Source organism: Sycon ciliatum, chromosome 1 (genome assembly GCF_964019385.1).
Source record: "Sycon ciliatum chromosome 1, ocSycCili1.1, whole genome shotgun sequence".
Lineage (NCBI taxonomy): Eukaryota > Metazoa > Porifera > Calcarea > Leucosolenida > Sycettidae > Sycon > Sycon ciliatum.
Window position 1 is genome coordinate 86,315,327 of NC_088643.1, and position 22,815 is coordinate 86,338,141.

The window sequence follows — 22,815 nt, forward strand, 5'->3', positions numbered from 1 at the left end:
CATCGCTGTATATACGAGGAAATTCTCTCCTCGTCAGCCATTTCTCGCTCCTTCATCGTAAACATTCCAAATGTTTTGTTTGAGTTTCTTTTCATGCTGCCCACGCGCTCGAAGCATGCCAAAGTGACTCAGCATGTCAGGAGAGGGGAAAATCCCCGCTGAAGGGCAGTCACTCGGAAAGAAATTCGACTTTTGCCGTAGCTGAAATGTCGAGCAAAATATCTTTGGAATGCGACATCGCAGCTCTTTACCGATTGATGCCATGGAAAGCTGGGTTCTTCGGCTTCTTCCTAGATACTTAGTTCTTTAAATTCCGCCAAGAATCGATCGAGTTACGAATGTTTTAGTGTATGCATGTCCATCGATCTCTAGAGATCGATTCAAGTACGCACGGATGGTAAAGGGTTAAAGGGGAAGTATACCCTAAAATCAAATTTTCACCAGTTGTAGTCTTCTGGGTGCTGAGTCGAATGGTCTTGGTCCGAGGAAGCTGCGACGCTCCCTTCCTACTTGAATCCCAATCGAACTCGCGCACTTCCACCGAAACTGGGTGACTGCGCCCTACGAGATGGGGATTTGTATGCAAAATGTCACTAAAAGCGCCATTTCGTTCTTATAAAAGCACGGATCACCGCGATTGGCCCATATGTTGTAGTCTTTTGGACGCTGAGTCGACTGGTTTTGGTCCGAAAAGGCTGCGATGCAGCGTTCCTCCTTTATTCCCAATCGAACATGGTTGAACAAGCGGTCACGTGCTCCTGGGTGCCCAAATCACCTGGTCACCGCGCCAGCAGGCGACAACTTTCACACCAAGGTTCAACTCGGGTTCAACTCGAGTGACAGGACTGTACCCAAAAAAGGTCAAACAGGCTAGTAAGTTGTACCCTGCAGGCACGGTGACCAGCTGACTGGTGTACGCAGGAGCACGTGACCGCTTGTTCAACCATGTTCGATTGGGAATAAAGGAGGAACGCTGCATCGCAGCCTTTTCGGACCAAAACCAGTCGACTCAGCGTCCAAAAGACTACAACATATGGGCCAATCGCGGTGATCCGTGCTTTTATAAGAACGAAATGGCGCTTTTAGTGACATTTTGCATACAAATCCCCATCTAGTAGGGCGCAGTCACCCAGTTTTGGTGGAAGTGCGCGAGTTCGATTGGGATTCAAGTAGGAAGGGAGCGTCGCAGCTTCCTCGGACCAAGACCATTCGACTCAGCACCCAGAAGACTACAACTGGTGAAAATTTGATTTTAGGGTATACTTCCCCTTTAAAGGGGAAGTTAAAGGGGAAGTATACCCTAAAATCAAATTTTCACCAGTTGTAGTCTTCTGGGTGCTGAGTCGAATGGTCGTGGTCCGAGGAAGCTGCGACGCTCCCTTCCTACTTGAATCCCAATCGAACTCGCGCACTTCCACCGAAACTGGGTGACTGCGCCCTACTAGATGGGGATTTGTATGCAAAATGTCACTAAAAGCGCCATTTCGTTCTTATAAAAGCACGGATGACCGCGATTGGCCCATATGTTGTAGTCTTTTGGACGCTGAGTCGACTGGTTTTGGTCCGAAAAGGCTGCGATGCAGCGTTCCTCCTTTATTCCCAATCGAACATGGTTGAACAAGCGGTCACGTGCTCCTGGGTGCCCAAATCACCTGGTCACCGCGCCAGCAGGCGACAACTTTCACACCAAGGTTCAACTCGAGTTCAACTCGAGTGACAGGACTGCACCCAAAAAAGGTCAAACAGGCTAGTAAGTTGTACCCTGCAGGCACGGTGACCAGGTGACTGGTGTACGCAGGAGCACGTGACCGCTTGTTCAACCATGTTCGATTGGGAATAAAGGAGGAACGCTGCATCGCAGCCTTTTCGGACCAAAACCAGTCGACTCAGCGTCCAAAAGACTACAACATATGGGCCAATCGCGGTCATCCGTGCTTTTATAAGAACGATATGGCGCTTTTAGTGACATTTTGCATACAAATCCCCATCTAGTAGGGCGCAGTCACCCAGTTTCGGTGGAAGTGCGCGAGTTCGATTGGGATTCAAGTAGGAAGGGAGCGTCTCAGCTTCCTCGGACCAAGACCATTCGACTCAGCACCCCGAAGACTACAACTGGTGAAAATTTGATTTTAGGGTATACTTCCCCTTTAAGGCAAAAATTAAAATTTCACCAGTTGTAGTCTTCGGGGTGCTGAGTCGAATGGTCTTGGTCCGAGGAAGCTGAGACGCTCCCTTCCTACTTGAATCCCAATCGAACTCGCGCACTTCCACCGAAACTGGGTGACTGCGCCCTACGAGATGGGGATTTATATGCAAAATGTCACTAAAAGCGCCATTTCGTTCTTATAAAAGCACGGATGACCGCGATTGGCCCATATGTTGTAGTCTTTTGGACGCTGAGTCGACTGGTTTTGGTCCGAAAAGGCTGCGATGTAGCGTTCCTCCTTTATTCCCAATCGAACATGGTTGAACAAGCGGTCACGTGCTCCTGCGTACACCAGTCACCTGGTCACCGTGCCTGCAGGGTACAACTTACTAGCCTGTTTGACCTTTTTTGGATGCACTCCTGTCACTCGAGTTGAACTCGAGTTGAACCTTGGTGTGAAATTTGTCGCCTGCTGGCGTGGTGACCAGGTGATTTGAGCACCCAGGAGCACGTGACCGCTTGTTCAATCATGTTCGATTGGGAATAAAGGAGGAACGCTGCATCGCAGCCTTTTCGGACCAAAACCAGTCGACTCAGCGTCCAAAAGACTACAACATATGGGCCAATCGCGGTCATCCGTGCTTTTATAAGAACGAAATGGCGCTTTTAGTGACATTTTGCATACAAATCCCCATCTCGTACTGTCGTAGGGCGCAGTCACCCAGTTTCGGTGGAAGTGCGCGAGTTCGATTGGGATTCAAGTAGGAAGGGAGCGTCTCAGCTTCCTCGGACCAAGACCATTCGACTCAGCACCCCGAAGACTACAACTGGTGAAATTTTAATTTTTGCCTTAACTTCCCCTTTAACGTCCACGCCCGCGTACCTTTTTGCCTCCGACCGGAAAAAAAAACAAGAAAGTAGTAGTACCAATAATATGCGAAGTTGTAAATACAGGATTGTGTAGTTTCACAGTGTGCCGATCATGACCTTAAACTTATAATCTTGCCTCCCGGGCATGCCTTTGTCTTGTGTTCTTTTTCTTTTTTTGTTGGCTTTTAAATATCGTACGGTGTGTGTCCTAGTAAAAATCCAGATGTAATGAATTCATGACATGCTAACTCCATGCTATGTACCTGTTTTGTTGGATTCATCAGGCATGTGCTCCAATGTACCATCAAAGAGTGTTGTTCTATGCCTGCAAGTGCCATTAGACCAAGAAATATTGTATATATCACATGCTTTACTGGTCAAAATGTTTGATTGGGGTTTCCAGTTTTTGGAATGGGCTTTTGTTTTTTTTCCGCCCTCCCGCGTACCTTTTCGCGAAAAAAAGGACGTTAAACAATGAATTAACAAAGGGTGGCCTAACCATGATAACCCGGTTGGCAGAGTTGTAGTCAGGAGCACTACCAAGCAAGGCTTCTTCTTTACATGTACTACGAACTAGGCTACGACTCCGAGTACGAGGCCAACGATATGGCAACGAAAATAATGCCAACGATGCCGATGGGTCACGTGCACGCCGAGGTAGAATTACTGAGTATTCCGATTGTTGCACATTCGGATGGGATGCTGGTCCCATCGACGTAGCAGGTACATGTAGATGTATTTCGACAGCATGTTACAAGGCGAGGACGCATAGTGCTCCTGACTACAACCATAACCCGGTTGGTAGAGTCCCGGTCTTGCGACCATTTGAACCGTATTGAGAAAACCCCAGTTCGCCAATGTATGTACTAGATATATTATATGCTGAGTGAGGCAGTGACTACAATGTAGCGGGCTATTTTGTAGGCTACTGCTACGAATGACAAATGTACCATGATCAAAGACGACTACGAACGCTATCTAATCTTGTGACTTGTCTTGGCTTGTCTTGGCACGCTCTGCTTGCTGAGCTTTGCCTCGACATCTGGCATACCCAGATAACTCGCGTGACATAGTCATTCTTGCAGGATCGGTGGAAGCAGTTTTTGATAGGTCCGGCCACACCCGGTACCCGGCCTAGGCTTTCATACTTTGTGTATGATATGGAGGGCGGTGGTATAACAGTTACACGTGACCTCCTCCGCAGTAACACAAGTCACGTCGGTGGCCAAAAAATAGGTCCGGCCATGGCGGGACCAACTGGACCGGTTCCGCTGTCTTGACTCTAACTTCAGATCCTCACAAGCAACATTTCCCAAATTTCCACGTGACAAGTACTTTCGATGCTTTCCATCAAGTGGAATGCAGGCCAAAACAAGTAGCACAATGAATTTTGTAGGGCAAAGGAATGATAGAAAAACAATGCAAAGAAGACTAGCCAGGATGCAGACGGACATAACTCAGGTTTACGTCCATTATAGTTATCTATTATCTGTTATCGTAATCCATTGCACACTCGTTATGGTTCTTCACACGGCCATGTGCCTTTTGTCATTCCTTCCACGTGCATGAGGTTACGCATTTTCCTGTGCTGTTTCTGCCTACTCTTGTTTGTGTTTTTATCACTTCTCTGCGGTACAAAGTTCAGTGCGCTTGTTCACTTTCTTTTTTGCCCGTATTCGGTCTGATGAGAAGGCATCGAAAGCACTTGTGGAAATTTTCGAAACTGTTACATCTTCTTTTTCTTCAGTTTGATTGCATTTTTGTCTCCAACAACTACTTATAGCATTACTCATAGCAGGGTGCTGTCAATTCATCTTCCCAAGTCATTAATTCAGCATCAGCAGAACTCTACACACTCACCAAGGCTCAAACAAGTTACTCCAAGAAAGCACGGGAAACTAGAGGAGGCAAGATTCATTCAATTCAATGCTATACATGTAATTATAATTATTATTTTTCAGGAGGGTAACGTCACCTATCTCATCTGGACACAAAAACTATAAACAGGTGGAATAATCAAAAAGTCTATGATTGACACTCAACTAATTCGTGTCTATGGCTGATATTGATCTATCATGGCAGGGAAGTAACAATTATTCTATGTTTGGAGGATGTGCAAATATGCAGCATCACTGAAATTAGATAACAAGCAAGAACAACTATAAGTGATGGTACGTGTGTGTGCCCCGGACTTGGCAGAAACAAGCTCTCAAGAGAGTGCAAAGAAGAGCACTGCATGCTTTGTAGGACAATAAATGTCATGCTTCTTCTCCATGTATGCATGTATGCATGTATGAAATTTAAAAAGTGTAACATTGTTTTAGCAAATACCTGCTGCAGACACGGACACTGTCAAATACCTGCAGCAGACACGGACACTGTCGAAAACTGACGTGCTTTACAGGACCCTAGATTCTCATTGAAACATGTCGTAGAGCAATGACCAAAGATTCTCACTGGAATGCTTGAAGACCCGTTATGGCTCGGCCAAGGATGAGCGCATGGATGTCATGAGTTCCTAGGACCATCACAATCGCCACAGAGGAGAGAGAGAGAGAGAGAGAGAGAGAGAGAGAGAGAGAGAGAGAGAGAGAGAGAGAGAGAGAGAGAGAGAGAGAAGTGACAGAGAGAGCAAGCGAGAGTGACAGAGAGAGACAGACAGAAAAATATCAGCTCTAATAAAACAGTATTAGAACTCCATGGAAAGCCAGTGCCTGCAAGCAGCTGAATGCATTTCCAGCACATTACAACATAGGAGGACAGTATGGTGACTTCAGTCAACACACTATGGCGCACAGCCACAGTCCTAAAAACCCATTCAAAACTGACATGGCATCATGTACTACATCAGCCTGGCCATGGAAACAGAGTTCAACATACTTGAAGCTTCCCAGAGAGCAAGGCAAGAACATACTGAAATGGCATAACGCACATCATGTACAGTACGCACACAGCACACAACTAGCTATTGACTGATGCCCATGAAAGACACAGACACACAAGAACAATGTCAATGTGTTCTACCTTCATAAGTGTTGACTGCCTCCAAGTTGAGTACGTGGCGGATAATGTGGTATTCATCACTGATGCCATTTCCTGGAAATAAGAGGCGGTGCAAACAAACATTAGCACATGAAGACTATGCACAGACTACTGAGTCTTGCACAGTACACGGGGTGCCAAAATGTAGCTTGTTTGTAACTAAACTTCATGTGTACCCTGCTTCAAAGCAACACAGAGAGCATGCACAGGCGTGCATTCATCCTACAGTTCTATTTCTCAAACATGATGAACGCTTCTCATGCAACAACGCAGCCAAAGAGTACACACCTCCGAGCATGTCTCGGGAAAGACGCGCTGCTTCCAAAGCTTTGCCGCATGAGTTGCGCTTGATCAGGGAGATCATCTCGCCAGTTGCGCTGAGCAAGCAACACAACAGAAGAATACATTGGATATGATTGATTGGCTCCACCACAGCCAAGTAGACTTGCAAATATTACATTGCAGAACAGTGTTGCAATCTCACGAGCAATCGCATCACAAGAATATACACCAAAGCTCTCTTCATGCGAAGATAAATGAATCAAATACCAGCCAAATATTTCAAGTGTCAAAAGATGTATGAACCAATGGAATCAGGACATGAAAGAATAAAACTGCCATATGAGCACAGGCTGCTAGCCTGCTACACGTACAGAAAGTACAAGAAGAGATAGTTACCGCACTTGCTCAGTGAGAAGGCAGAGTTTTTCCTGTGCCTATCGTGAAGTAAAGTAAAGCTAAACAAACAGACTTACCGGTCCTCATCCTTTAGACGGCCAACTCGCAGGCATGCATGCAATCCCAGGGTGATCTGTATAGCATGCATGCACGTGCACAAAAAGGCAAAGAAATCATGGCTGTGCGCCCAAGTACCGTATATTCTCTATTATAAGCACAGGTCTCCATTACTAGCACAGTCTCTAATACTAGCACACTGTGAGCACCTTTCGAAACATTATAAGCACAGTCTCTATTATTAGCACGGTCTTGGTGGAAATCAATGCTGCGTGCATAATATCTAGCATGTATTTCTTCTTGCTCTGTATGGATGTATTGGTTGAAAAAATATAAGCACGGCTCCAATTTAAGCGCGGTATCCAATATAAGCACGGGGTAGAGGGGTGTTGAAAAAATATAAGCACGGCGCTTATAATAGAGAATATACGGTACTACCCCCCCCCCCCCCCCCATGGCAGCAGCAGCTGAACTCCATGTACTTCACTGCAGGAAAGGTCGTGGCACTCACAACTTATCGTGCTTCGTGTTAAGCTACAAGAGAGACTCTCATCACATAGGCAGGCACCATGTGATTGAATCATGCTCAGGGAAGGTCAGTCACAGGGAGAAAAAACATTCATACAAACATCTACACTTGAGAAACTCTTCAGGAGAGTGGACACTCCACACTCTTGCTATCTCAAGCCATATCAAGGCCAGTGCAAAGCACACGAGAAAGTGTTACCTTGACGTATCAGGCAAAGTTGAAAATACAGGCAAAACCTACCTCGGTCAGCATATCAGCAAGCTTCTTCTGTATGAGTTGAGTAGCGGCTAAGGGCCGACCAAACTGTTTCCTGCATAGCAGCGGAAAAGCACACATGTGCACAACGAAGAGCATTTTTACGTGTATCATATACATTGGACTTGGAACAGCATAGCCAGATGATTGTAAGGAGGCTGCATTGCAAACCAAAACAGTGCATTCAAACAGCAATCATCAAGAGATCATACTAGCAGCAATACCTCTGAAAGCACACAAGCTATTGCAGTACTGTGGGGCGCCGAAGAACGACCAGCCTAGGATTTCATTAAACACAGCATACCAATGTATACTCAGTACATGGTGACTCAACTGTGCATAGACTAATACATGAAAATAAGAACGGTCTAGGCTAGGAGGTTGATCCCCCAGTTCTTCGGCGACCAACAGCACCGTAGTGATTGTCTGCTGCGACTGTTTAAACCGAAGTGAGTGCTCAACTTGTCTGGCGCTCTAGAAGGCTGTTGCCACCAAAGCGGGACAAGCTATACAGGCTTCCATGGTCTTGGGTTGTACTCACCGGTCAATTGTGTATTCCCTGGCTGCTGCAAGACAAAATTCTGCTGCTCCTAGTGCACCCCATCCAATACCGTAGCGAGCATTCGTCAAGCAGGAAAAGGGGCCCTGAAGATAAACAGCGAACAACAACAATAACAACAAAGCCCATAGTTGGGGGAGGTACAAATGTAGGCCCAGTTCATCAGCACACTGCTCCGGCTCCCCGCTACTTTGCCATGTGTTCCCCATGGTTCTGTCTTCTCATTACGCTCCCTACTGGACTGTGCACTTCAGTATAACAAACGATTCTAGCACCGATACAGTCATCGATTGCTCGCTACTTCTCCACGGAAGCCATGCTAGGTTAACTGTTACCGAATGAGGAACTTGGTGATCGCAAGCCTTCCCTGTATATCCGCAAACTACAACTACTGGGTGCTGCATCGTTTGTTGATAGTGTCCCGCGAAAACTATGTCAGCAGTGTTAGGCTGCGTTTACACGACAACGCGGGGGGCGAAAACGCAACGAAATCCTTTCGGATCCATGGTTCATTTACACGGTACGCGGAGCAAAACGTAAAAGTTGTACACCAAAACGGAAGAAAACCAAAACGCTGGCCAAGGTGGAAGAATTTGAAAACGGAAATATTGTGCCGGATAAATTTGGGTGTGTAAACAGTCGAAACGGTGTGCTGGCCTTGTTTTCCGTCACGTTTGTTTCGTTTTCGGCCGTTTACACGGATTCGACAATCCAAAAAAATGTTTTTACAATTTTCGTCATGTGACGTGTGTTGTCGTGTGCCTGTTTTCAAACATTACTTGAGTGTGATTGGTGCTTCCACGGCAACACTTGGCACATGACAAACTTTGGCGGATTCTTTGCTCTCGTGTAGACGCTTGAAAACGATACAAACGGAGACCACTTCGGATCGGCTTTGATCGTGTAAACGTACGAAAACGAAAGAAGAAATGCGGGACTGAAAACGGAAAACTGGCCGTGCGTTGTCGTGTAAACGCAGCCTAAACCTACGTCAGTGCGGATGGTATAGGCCTGGACCAGTCACACGATGGGAATGGTCAACGTGGCCTCCATGGCAGATAGTCTTATGGACGTATCCTCTGCTCTGCCACCAGTGGATGCTGTAGCTGTTCCCGAGCATGTGGAGCGGATGGATGCACGCCAGCTGCGGACCTCTGGTAATAGTTGCAAGTCGAACCTCGGCCGCTATCACGCCAAGTTTGGCGATATTTTAAAGGCCATGAAGTGTGATCATACCTGCACCTACTGGCCAGGAATGCACAAAGTCAACAGCTACGCCACCAAGAAAAAACATACCGTAATGTCGCGTGCATTAGCCGGGGCTTATATGCCTATAAGCCGGTGATGGAGTCAGGCTTGTACACAAGACAGGCTTATACACGAGACAGGCTTATATGACAAGCACCACTCAATGACCAGGCTTGTATGCGCAAACTGCTGACTTTTGGACGTCAAAACCAACATTTTCCAACGGGATTTTTTTTCTTTTTTTTTTGCAAGTGTACGGTACCATGCAAACATGAACATGTAAAAGGCGCGCTCACCAGTCTTGCGTAGTAGCCCGGCTTACGCACGCGACACGTGGCGCGTCTCGTGTACTGGCCCGGCTTATGCATGCGACAGGCTTGTACGCGAAAAGCTGTTGCAGATTTCATGCTTCTACACGAGACAGGCTTATGCACAAATCCGGCTTATGCACGCGACATTACGGTAATCATTTCGGCACTGTTCTGTACCCAAGACGATGCAAGGCATTGCATGACGTTAGTCCCTGTCCCATGTGTACATTATACTATGGTATGAACACCGTGTACACCACAGAGTCGTGAGTTTACACTGAACAACAGCACTGGTCACTACTGGTCACTCCAGCCAGTTGTACTTACTCTTAGTCCGGACACGGCTGGCAGAAGATGCTCTTCAGAAACCTTAACATCATCCATGACAATCTGGCCAGTTACAGAGGCGCGCAGTGAGAATTTACCATCTATCTTGGGTGCTGACAGCCCAGCCATTCCCTGAAAACACACACACCAAAGAAAAGCAAGGCCACTGTCTAAATCGTTCAAGCTCCACAGATTCCATGTTCCCTTCAACTTCAGCTTCCACAAAGAGATGCACAAATGCTACCACAATCTCTGCAAGTCAAGTGCTAGAGCAGACGATTTTAAAGTTGCATCCGAAAAGGGGGTGTTCATGACCAGCAGCATTGTCGATATGGATCAAGATCCTCATCCATACTTTGGAGGACAGGAAACGTACTGTGAGGCTGCTGTGAAGGGAGTCCGGTGCCCTCCCCGGGTTTGAACAAGATGCATAGCATACACAGGCGTTGACGGTATTCTATTCACACAGCCTGAACGGATTACCACTTACCTTTTCCAATACAAATCCTCTGATGCGACCATCGTCACACTTTGCCCACACAACAAAGACGTCGGCTACTGGTGAGTTCGTGATCCTGACCATAAAAGCAGTCCAACAGCATCAAAACAATTTAAAAACTATTTACAAATTGCATCAAGAACAAGAACTGATAATTTCGTTGCAAGGCATGATGAGCCTGCAGACAACTTCGGACATGCATATGCTTGAGAACTCACCATGTCTTGGCTCCATTCAGCGTGTAGGTTTTACTCGCACTGTCAAACTTGGCTGTAGTCTCCATGCCAGCCGGGTCACTGCCATGGTTCGGCTCAGTCAGACCGAAGCAACCAATCGTTTTACCAGTGGCCAGGTTTGGCAGGTACTTCTCCCGCTGTGCTTCGGTTCCGAACGCAAAGATCGGGAACATGACCAGAGATGACTGCACACTCATCGCTGATCTGTATCCGCTGTCCACTCTGTAGTCAACACAAATTCCAAAAAACCAAAACAAGATTTAATTTAAAGCAAGAACAAACAGAGAGGGTTGACACTCCACTACAGCAACACCGTACTACTTTAAAGTACTAGCAAGAGTACATAACCCCCAGGGGGAGAGTACATAACCCCCAGGGGGAGAGTACATAACCCCCAGGGGGAGAGTACATAACCCCCAGGGGGAGAGTACATAACCCCCAGGGGGAGAGTACATAACCCCCAGGGGGTTATGTACTCTTGCTACTAGCACATACACTCAGACCTAGCTACAGGCACCTCAGTTTACAGGGCAGCATTTTGCTCTTGGTTTACCTGGAAACAGTGGGAAGTGACACTGTACAAATAATGGCTGCAGGACACCACTCTTGGATTCGGACTTGTTCAAGCCGACAGCTGAGAACTCACTAAAGCAAACAGACCCTTCAATTACTCTAATCGTAACTCAATTCTTTCCAGAGAAATCCGAGTCTGTAAAAATCTGCAATCAACTTTCGTACATGAATTTCTAAACTGGCGTTGACAGCGCAGGTGCATGGACTACAATTTAAATTGGACGCACTTCCGATGCGTTCTAAAAATAGTACATGTATTATATACTAGTGTAAAAAAGAGAAGAAACACATGAGAATGAGTTATGCAGCAACTATCCACGACTGTAACAAGATGATAAACGGTCAGAAAGTGCGATATTAAATAGGGCAGAAAACTGACAGGCTACTGAGACATTCAGCGACCCGAGACCTAGCTCTAACACATCTCCAGTGCGCAAACCAACAGCCTTCCAACTAACTTGGAAGGTTCATGGTTACGTAGGACCGAAGGGGTAGTTTAAATATTAAATAAGCATAGAAACAAACAATAGTAGACACAGACGAGGGAGTCACAGCAATGAGAACAGAGGAGAAACTGAACGTACTGATGTTACAGAAACATCTTTTCGTGTTGTGTGCAGATAGAAGCGTACGCATGTGTATGGTGTGTGTGTGTATGTGTGTGTACACGAGTGTCTTGAAATAATACAATTGCAGTGCAAACAATATTGTGTGGTGGATGATACTCACCGCTCAACTTCCCTGGCAATGAGACCGTAAGCCACAGATGACACACCGGGGCAGCCATAGCCTAAATATCAAACAACAAAAATAATATGATTATACGAGTTATGTAGTACAGTCGGACCTCGCTTATCCGGTCCTCTTTTATCCGGATCCCTCGCCATTCGGAAGAAAATCGTTGGTTACCGATTTACAGCATAATTATGTCATGCAGCATACATACAGTATGTGTGTTCAACTATCCGGTTCCCTCGCCTATCCGGATATTTTTTGTTGAAAACGGATGTGTGCGGTTAAGCGAGGTCCGACTGTACGCACAAAAAAGCTTTCCAAACACATCCGTGTAGGGGCATGGCAGCTGAAATGTAATGAAATCCCTCTTTACACATACATAAACATATAGCATATAGAGACGACAGCTATGCTATTTCCTATGAGAGGTACAGATCAGCATGATATTATATCACATGTACATGTACTTCAAAGTACAGGATATGAAGTGAATGCGGCCACGCGACATACTGGACCTGGATAAGAGGACCACCTGGCCAAGGTGTACATGTACACGTACAAGGAGAAGGCGGGAGTACAGTGACGTACCTGAAATTGTTGATCCAAGCATGCCCATCGAACCCATCTCCGTCATGATGTCACGATCAAACACTGCCATGAGTACAAAACAAGACCAGAACAAAGCATGAATTGGCAACTTGACATACCCCACTGGGTAGTAACTATGGTAGGGGAGGACAAGTACAATCATCTACTTCGAAGTACATGTAGCACCATGCACAATCATAGAAATTACACTACCAGCAGGCAGAGTAAAGTAGTGTTCAAGCTACATGATGTATCAGTGAGCTTATCTGCCATCTATTTCCATAAGACATTTCCAAATATCTGTGCAGCCTCCAGATATTTGTATCCTCGGTAGTGAAGCTCTGAGCAATGATACTCCAATCTAGGGCAGTTGTGAAGCTCGCTTTTAAAAAGAAGCATTGCGAAGCCCCATGGCAGCCCACCTTCCTGACGATGTGCAAGAGTGACACGAGGCATTAGCTTCTCCTGGCAGTATGTTCGGACTTGATCTCTGTAGCACGAGACACGCACGTCCACCCATGCACACACCCATGCACGCACACACGCACATATGCACGTGCACACACACACACGCACACACACACACACACACACACACACACACACACACACAAACAAACACATGTATGCATGCGGAGGGACACAAGCGCACATCAAGACGACATACATGCACTTGATCTAGACCAGCCAACTAAACTTGCCTAGTGTACAGCAAAATCTTTGCACTAATGTATCCTAACAGCAAGAGAACATAACTACACAAGAGTGTGCAACTCCAACGCGTGTGTGGTTCATCCGAAATCCTAGTTCAACTGCATGGTGCGGAACTAGACTGGCGCCAGACGCGCTAGAGTGAGGCCGAGGGCAGAGTTTCGCGATGGGGAAATTCGATTTTAACTGACTGAAACCGGCCAAACACGAAAAAGCCGTGGAACCGGAAAGGAAATGGTGGAAAACTGCGCCACTTTTCTGTTCTTTCTTTTTTCACTGACGCGCGACGCGACGTGTCCTTCGTGTTGAAGAAACATGTCCAAAAGGCAAAATTGATTTATTATTTCTTGTTGAGAACTGTTTCAGGAAGGAAGAGTGTAGTGAGGGAGAATGGAGACTCCTGCTTCAGGACTGGACGCTACTCTTCCTGTTTTTCTTTTCTTTTTGCACGAGGCAAGATGAAGGCCTGTTTTTTAGTCTCTTCATCTTCTTCCTCTTCTTGATCTTCTGCTCACTTTGTTTTCCTTCAGAAGTAGTTGATTAGTCGTGTTGGTTTTTAGTTTCCTGCTGAAAGAATGGATATTGCAGGCTCTATCCTATCTCTTCAAGAAGTCCTTGACATGGAGGAAACTGTTCAGAACGCAGAACCGGAGGTGGTGAATGAAGCAGCTGCTACATGTGTTGGCAGTTCGGCTGAACACGTCGCTTCCTCCCTGTCTGCTCCTTCTGCCCCAGCTGCTCCGACACCTCGCCCAGCGAAGACGAAAGCTAAACTCTTGACAGGTCACGAAAAGCTGAAGGTCGTTGAGAAACTGGCCAACATTGAGAGCTCCATACTTGAAGCTGAGGTGATGCGATGTGTCCTGGGCGAGCTTCATATCAAAGTTTTTCCTGGTCGGGCATCGAGTCTTGAAAAGTTTCCTAGAGTTTGGAAGAGGGTGATTGTTCGTCTGGCTGAGAAATTTGCTCAGGTACACCGAGAAACTTCCACCAAGGCAAACAAATATGCCATCTTCCAAATGATGTGGACGACCGCACTGCGATCTGAGATGGATCACCCTGATGTTTGTGCACTGGATTTGAGTGACTACGATTGCACAAGTGTAGTGATGTCCATTGGTGCAGCTGTTTCCAATTTCTGCTGCAGAGTCGTCAAGGAACATCTTCAGACAGCAATAGAGGACGAGCCTGGTGTTGCGGTTGCATTGGAGGACAAGCATGCTCATCGATTTTTCGGATGGGCCCTTCATTCTTGCATTGCTGGCTTAAAGGGCAAACAACATCGTGATGGGAGCACCCTCAGAACCATGGAGACAGAATGCTTGGACCTGTGCCGACTACTGAGACTAAAGAGGGATGAGAAAGCGGAAGCGAACATCCCAACAAGTCTAACCGTACGTGATAAAGGATGGATGACTTTCATGCGGCCAGAAGTCATTAGTTTTGCAGAGAAGAGTCTGGATAAGATCTATGGTGTCGTCAATCAGCAGGCATATAGAACCTATGGCAAGGATATGGTCATTGTTGCGTCAACTGCTCTGGAACATGACAGAACCATCGTTGGTCCCCTGCAAGAGTGTGTGTCTGCAATGTTTCCTGGCAAGTTCTCTGGCGATGTAGTTAAAACAGTGGCCCGCAAGCTAATTGACAAGGTTTTTCATGCTGTCTGCCAGGAAGTGATTGATTCAGTTGAGCAAATGCAGATCACCTCAGCAGGCAGAACAACCACAAGGGGACTCAACCTCAGAGACAGGATCCATGTTTAGTTTCTGATTATTTCGAGCACTGCACATTCTTCGTATCTCCTGCTGTTAATTTCCTAATGCTCTGTATTTCTTGGTGTTTGCGTGTGCATGCTCCATATGAATCGTACCTCTTGCTGTTGATTTCCTCATGCTCTGTATTTCTTGCTGTTCTACGTGTACATGATTTGTACGGTAACAGTACCGGTATCTCTTGCTGCTCATATGCTCATGGCTCCCTCATCTCTTGCTTTTTATGCACGCAAGCTTCTTATCTCTTGTGGTTTATTTGCGCATGCTTCGTACCAGTATCTTTGCTATGGGAAAAAAATTTCAATTCGTTTTTGATCATCATAAGCTGCTGGTATAAAAGACACAGCACTGCACTATAATCGCCCTCATTTTCCAGTGTCTTGACCTTACCTGATGAGAGTTATTTTACTCGAAACAGCTGTCGTAAGGAACTATTTCCAGTATCGAGCAAATTGATAATGTCCTGCTGTTGGTGGTGGTGTAAGAGAGGTTGTGTCGGCGTAGAGCGCATGTTTGGTGGTGGTGTAGAGAATATTGACTACTAGTACAGGGCATAGCTTAAGGATTTCATTTAGCTCGGACAAATGTCCTTCCGTTTTGAAATCTGTCCGGACATGCCCGGACATTTCCACAACACATTTTCAGGGTGTTTCTTCTTTTTTTTAGTAGTAGTACTGAAGTATATTCACAATGACCCATTATGTGGACGTATCTGAATTGACTGTAGCAACAACGCGTTGCTACAGGCGGATCAAGTAAATAATATAGTGAAGTCTACGCCTGAGACGACGGTATACATGTTAGTTGTACGATATGCAAGTGGCATTTGGCACGAAGCTCCGAAGAAAGCCCAACTCTGCATAAAAAGGTCGAAAGGTCGCTGCTCTTTTTTTAACTTTTTTGACCGGACACTATGTTCGGTGAAATTGAAAACGTCCAGTCAGTGGCCGAAAATGGCCGGAAAATGTCCGATGTCCGGCCGTTAATCTATGCCCTGCTAGTATGCTCAAGAGTACATAACTAGACTGTCTAGTTATGTACTCTTGGTATGCTTCGTATCTCTTGCTTTTTTCATGCAATTTTTCGTTTCTCTTGCTGTGTGCGTACGGGCGGATGAGGCAAATAATTGTTGCCTGAACAGTCTACACAGTCCTAATGATGACCCTGTGCCCAGCAAAGTGAAATTCTTTCCTGCTCAAAGCACATTGCACGCATGCATGGAGGCCCAGTGTGCGGACGAACATGTAGACAGCAGCACAAGCCATTGTCAAGTGGTCTCTTAGGTCTGAAGCACACACCACAGACCAACATCTGGGGAAAAAAGGACCAACAGGTGGCCAAAGATGTCAGCACTGAATCACATCTGTTTCATAGGCCAATTTTACAAAACAGAATAAAATTGTATCAGGTAGTCTGGTCACGACATGATTATGAGCTTAGAAGTATGAGAAGCCCAATCACAGAAGGCAACACAAAATTCCCAAAATACACTACAAACATGCACGTAACATACAAGGGGCTGCTAGTCCCAAATAAATAATCAAGAAGCAATAGCTGCAGAGGGGCTGGCAGGCCCAAATAAATAATCAAGAAGCAGTAGCGGCAGAGGGGCTGGCAGTCCCAAAATTTAATAAATAATCAAGAAGCAGTAGCAGCAGAGGGGCTGGCAGTTCCAAAATTTAATAAGTAAGCAAGAAGCAATAGCAGCAGAGGGGCTGGCAGTCCCAAAATTTAATAAGTAAGCAAGAAGCAGTAGCAGCAGAGGGGCTGGCAGTCCCAAAATTTAATAAGCAAGAAGGCAAGCCTTGACAGCAACACAGGGGCTGGCAACAAGCAAGCAGACGAAACCAAACTATGGTGCTCTATTTCCGAAGGAGTGGGACATCATGAAGATCCAATGCAGTGTCACGGTAGTCTTTGTTGGACGGATGAGGGGGAAGGAGACCACGCTGAAGAGTGAGCGTCGCTCGTGCTGTGGAATAGTTTACCGCAGAAAGACGCCCACCAGCAGCTTGCTTGAGCTGTGCAAACACTGTCTCCACCGCACTGCCGGTAACTCTAACAGGAACAATGTAGTAGTCTGGATGACGGCCATTGAAATCTGCACACAGTTCAGTGAAGCCGAACATCATCAGGCGGAGAAGGTCCCATGTCTGCCAAGCTAAGAACATAGTCTGCGAAGGCCTTGAGAATGATTGGTTTGGATGAGACTTCTTCAACTCGATCAGCCAGTCGGAGAAGAACTTGTATCCCTCCTGCATTGAAAGTAGAGGAGCTGACTGGCTACTACAGATGCGTTGGTGTGAGAGTGCTCCCTCTTCAAATACTTTGTTGCAAGCTTGGAGGTACGCAACCGTTGCCTGCACACTGGAAGCATTGCGTGGAGCTGGGGACTCAGCACAGTGTGACTTCAACTCCGTAATGACAAGCTCCTGCTGCATCAATTTAGCAGGGTACACGTTTAGCTTAGTCCACGCATCACGATGAACATAATTCTTCCTGAGGCTCGGTACATCTCTAGGTCCACCTCGATTCTGGCGATCACGTTCCCGGTCATACAAGTCAAAGATACTTTGCCAACCAAAGGGCACACTATCTCCAGTCACGAAGCTCTTAGCACCACCTTGACGGGATGAATACAGCGCATTGATCATGTTCTTAAGCTGATGGCTAGGACACACCACGAAGGAAAGCTTGTGTTTGCGCCAGTAAGGGTGATCAATAGAAGCGTTTATGCGATGATCATTGCCTTCCGCCACAAATGCACCATGAACTTCCAACATAGACTTCACCATCGACAAGTTAGTCGCAGCACCATCGAACACTGCTGCAATTGCCTTGAACCCAAAGCTATGCAGGAGTTGCATAGATTGCAGAAAGCAGGCCATCGTGAACTTGGCATCCAAAGACGTGGAGGAGGTATGGTACGGGCCAAATACATCAAAATTCGACGTCAAGTCTCGCCAAATGACCTGCAGCACATACTCTGTGCGATTAGTGTTGTCAACACTGCCAAGCTCATAGAAAATATCATTCAGAGACGCCATATCTTCATCAGTCATGGCTAGGCCGTATATCTCTTCACTCTTGCTATTCCATAGGACCTTAGAGACGACTTTCACCTCATCAAAGATGATCAGCCCTTCACCCAAGGGCTTCAGGCTTCCGCTGGCTTCACTTCGCTCCTGGTGCTGTTGGTAACGTTGCTGTTGGTAGTGAATACCTTCCTCACACCACCCTGGCTTGTCAATTCTTGCACTTGTAAAGTGGTTGAGTGAACGAAGACTCGGGAGTTGTAGTACGCCCAAGTCCTTCAGTGCTTTATAAGCTGCTGTACTGCGGCACTTTACAGCCAACGCCAAACGATACGTCACCATGCTCCACCTGTTGCCACGCAATCCCGTCTTGTTCTTGCTCTGGTCCTTCTTAACTGCATCAATGACCGCCACATCCTCCTTCCGCGCATCATGTATGAGGTCACTGTGCTCCGGATTCAGGTTAATGGCTTCACTGAGCTCCTTGCCGAATTTGTCACTAATTATCGTGCACGCCTTGGACATCTCAGAAGACTGACTGTCAGACAACACAAGCACCATGCGCTTGTAGTTATGTGTAGTTATGTACTCTTACTAACAGTGATAGGGCTTGAATGTGGTACGCCACAACTCCAAAAGCACAAAAAAAGGCATTTTTGGTTATCTTTGGATCATCTTTACTTATAAAGAAGAGGCACCTGTGACGTGTGTCTGTGTGTGTGTGTGTGTGTGTGTGTCACGCTCCTTATAAAGAAGAGGCACCTGTGACGTGTGTTTTTGTGTCACGCTGAAGCGCTGCGGAGCAGCGCTGCCCTGAGCACGCGAAGCGTGCGAACAGTGTAGCACAGTGTAGCTAGCGGCCGCAGAAGCACTGAGCACGCGAAGCGTGCGAATCGTGTAGCTAGCGGAAGCAGCCACAGAACCACTGAGCACGCGAAGCGTGCGAATCGTGTAGCCACCACCACGTGCTGAGCACGTGAAGCGTGCGAACAGTGTAGGTGGTAGCAGACACGATCAGTACGAGTAGCAGTAGCAGCCGCGCGCAGAAGCACTGAGCACGCAAAGCGTGCGAATCATGTAGCCACCTATACGGTATACCTAGCCTAGGCCATAGCACTAGCAGCCGCACAAGCGCTGCGGACCACGTGAATCGTTCTCTGCAAATAGAAACATCTGCAACAAAAGGATACAAAAGATCTGCACTGACTGCACTCTGCATCTGATCTGCAGTGAAGAGCGCATCGCACTTTTGTTCGTAATTTTATGAATTTTTTGAGCCGCTTCATCCGCCACCAGGTGATGGACAACCCTGACCAGCCTCCCGAAGGCGTAACAGACGTCGCCTCCTTCTCCTTCCAACGATGAAGAACCTCCCTCAAGCTCACCATGAGGACTTCAGCGGTCTGGCCACCACCACGTGCTGAGCACGTGTGCTGTTCATGTACTTGCTTCACCCGCATGCCACATTCGGCCAGGCAACGCCGGCCGGGGGTGCTGCTAGTACTTTTCTATAATTATGTGCGGGCATACGTATGAAGTGGTTTGTCCTATGCATAGGTACAGCAGAAGGACCCAATGGATTGAACTGGGTCATGGTGTGTGAAGCTGACTGATCATATGAAATAATAGCCGTACCACCAAGGTGGTCCACTGCCCCCTAGAATGTGAAATGTAGACCACTTTCTGCATTCGGTTTCTCCTAGCGAACACCAAAGCTTTGTATGTCAGTACATTTGTAGTGCACAAAGTAGGGTGCAACAGACTTGTTTCGTGCACAAGGCAGTCACATCTGCCGGCAAGATCGTACAACCTACAACTAAAATGTTCACTTGCGAAGTCGGATCATTGGTACGACAGTTATGCCCACAATAAGGTGCAATATTGTTGTGATTTGTCATATCCATGCTGCATTTGTGACGGCGGTTCAAGGGTTTAAAACTTTAGGCCAATGATGATCTTGTAGCCACTGATCTATGGTACAGCAGCTGTCATTGTAGCAGTGCATATTCATATTCATATACTACAGTACATGTACATATTTGAAGAGAATAAAAACGAGAGAAGACTTGCAGAGTAGAGTGTGGAAGTTACTAGTACCTAATCATTCGTTCATCCTCAGATAGGGAATCCTCCAACAGTAATGCATCTTGCCATTGGAAGGCCTGTGCAGCTGATGTCAGAAAGAGCACAAAACAAAAACAAAAACAGTATTGGGAAAACAAGGTGTTGGCAAGTACGCAACATGAAAATCCCTGTTCGTGAACACTCGTTTCGGTAGCAATTTTGAGTGTGGAGTATATGCATGACCTTGCAGCATTACGTGCACCGTAAACATCGTTCAGTTAACTGTCACCCGGCGGTGAACACACTCTGTTGTTCTGTCCGCATTCTTCAACGGTCTTGCCACATTCTGGCTACCGTCTTCTAGTATTCCTAGTTGTAAAGGTAGATTCTGCAACACTGCAGTTACCGGTACTCCTGTATGTACATGCTCGGCCTGATATGACGAGTGGTGACTAAGATGACTCGAGCTGGAGCTGCTACCCCATTACATCTATGGATGCTGATGATTGGGAGTAGTATTTGGCCAGGCTTGGTTAATGTTACAAAGCAAACAAGGTTGAAAATGAGCGGAAGAAATCTGTTTCTTGATAGTCATTGGAAAAAGTACTTTCCGATGCTCCGAACCAGGGAGTAGTATTTTACCGTAAAGTACCGTTGATCCGCCCCCCACGCCATGTCGCTTCCCAGCTGGATTTTCAGCAGGGGGTGGGAATTAGATCAAGGCTGTCAAGTGCAGTACGATGTACAACAACGTAGAGGATCAGACTCGATGTGCTGGATTGTGCATATTTTCATCCTGGATTGGCACGTATTGTGTACAGCAGTGCATGTGTCGGTTCAACATCGTATTTCGTTGTATACGCCAAAGTCACTTCACAGGTAGAAAACCGACAGGGGCGGGAATTAGAGAGGGGGCGGATCAACGGTACTTTACGGTACTACTCCCTGCTCCGAACACTGTTTGCACAAGTGACGGTGGATGACATATCCCTGGCCAAACTGCAACAGGCCCTGATGGCACATTTCTCCCCGAAGCGCTCAGCAGGCAAGTTATCACTAACATGTCACCGATGTACATCTGTCCAGGACCTGTGATTTTAGTGACAGTGGCCTGGAAGATGCCCGAAGCGACAGGTTGATCTGTGGCATATGGGACATTGGTCATTGCTGTGTGCAAAATACTGCTGACTGTTAATAGCCACCGTCGGGAAACTGCACTCAAAACTGCTGCTGTTCGGGTGGTCGAACACAAGGTCGTGTGTTTGATGGCTGCAGGTAGTGCCTTGGAATCCAAGGACAAGAAGATCCATGGTGTCGAGCATCAACGATGACATCCACACAGACAGTGAGGCATATCTGCAGGCAGTCATGGTCCATAGTCCTCAGGAAACTGTGGGGTGGGTGGCTATAGTCCTCAGGAAACTGTGGGGTGGGTGGCTATAGTCCTCAGGAAACTGTGGGGTGGGTGGCTATAGTCCTCAGGAAACTGTGGGGTGGGTGGCTATAGTCCTCAGGAAACTGTGGGGTGGGTGGCAGCTACAGTAGAACTATGTTAAGACGTACCCCCGTGGGCAGCAGGGAAGTATACTAAGTATCCCAGGTACTTCTTATCCTAACAGACTTCACTATGTATCAATATAATTATTATCCGTGTTCCGGACAATGTCCATACTAAGCCAGAGTATGTCCATACTAAGCCAGAGTGTGTCTTATCGGAGTAGATAATGTTCTACTGGGTATCACTTGCAATGACACTCCATGGTTTCACCTCGGCGAGTTTTGTCTCATCACAAATCCATTTCAAGTGGACTTGCTATTGTGTACATGCCCGTGCCACAATCCTGCATGCGGGCCTGGCAACTACGACACCTGCCCTTACGGGAGTCGGATTTCCCTGGCCACATGCACACGGCTGCAGTACATACGGTACCAAGACTCAGAGAGTCAGAGTGCGCAGCTCCACCTGGGTGTATGCCTAACAAACGACAGTGAGGTGTTCATGTTTGTATGTGCAGAGGACCAAGCCAGTCACCCAAAAGACCAAATTGTTCATGAAGGCGCACCGGGGCAGCGTCTTCATTGAAAACTTCACCGCTTTATTGCGCATTATCAAGACCTTCTCAAGTCATGCTTACACTGCTGTATCACTAGCTAAGACGTTTCTTGGTGTACATGTACTTACATTTGAACCGCTTCATGCCACCCAGACATCCCCTCAGTGATAAAATCCGGCTACCAAAAAGAGCCATTCTGGGAACACTACGAGGTGGAAACCAGCCTAAATGCGAGTAAGACAAGAAGGTTCTGTTTGGGATCTTCTTCTTGCAACTTAATGAAAGGTGATTATTTGCTTGATAGCCAGCAATCTTCTTTCCTTCGGAAGAAATAACTACAACGTGCAACAAGTCGACTTGCACACAAATCTCGTGGATCATGATTCTTGGTCTTGGCATTCTTTGATTCTTTGGCTCTGGTCGCGTGACATCATCAATGACTCATGTTTATGGGGCATGGTGACGTCACATACGCTGCATCATAAAAATAATTCACTTGGTGCATGGACCACGCATGTGGTCT

General features: G+C 46.7%; 1 protein-coding gene across 1 annotated transcript; it reads right to left on the bottom strand.

The window, feature by feature from the left end:
* Positions 1–4,915: 4,915 nt before the first annotated feature.
* LOC135806091 (glutaryl-CoA dehydrogenase, mitochondrial-like) lies at positions 4,916–22,663 on the bottom strand. Its single transcript, XM_065320236.1, has 14 exons — positions 22,421–22,663; positions 20,272–20,344; positions 13,076–13,143; positions 12,654–12,716; positions 12,060–12,120; positions 10,740–10,979; positions 10,513–10,597; positions 10,023–10,154; positions 8,119–8,222; positions 7,563–7,632; positions 6,814–6,869; positions 6,347–6,435; positions 6,041–6,112; positions 4,916–5,534 (listed from the first exon to the last, which is right to left on the bottom strand). Exons 1-14 carry the CDS (start codon positions 22,485–22,487, stop codon positions 5,470–5,472), a joined length of 1,245 nt encoding a protein of 414 aa, XP_065176308.1. The 5' UTR covers positions 22,488–22,663; the 3' UTR covers positions 4,916–5,469.
* Positions 22,664–22,815: the final 152 nt, after the last annotated feature.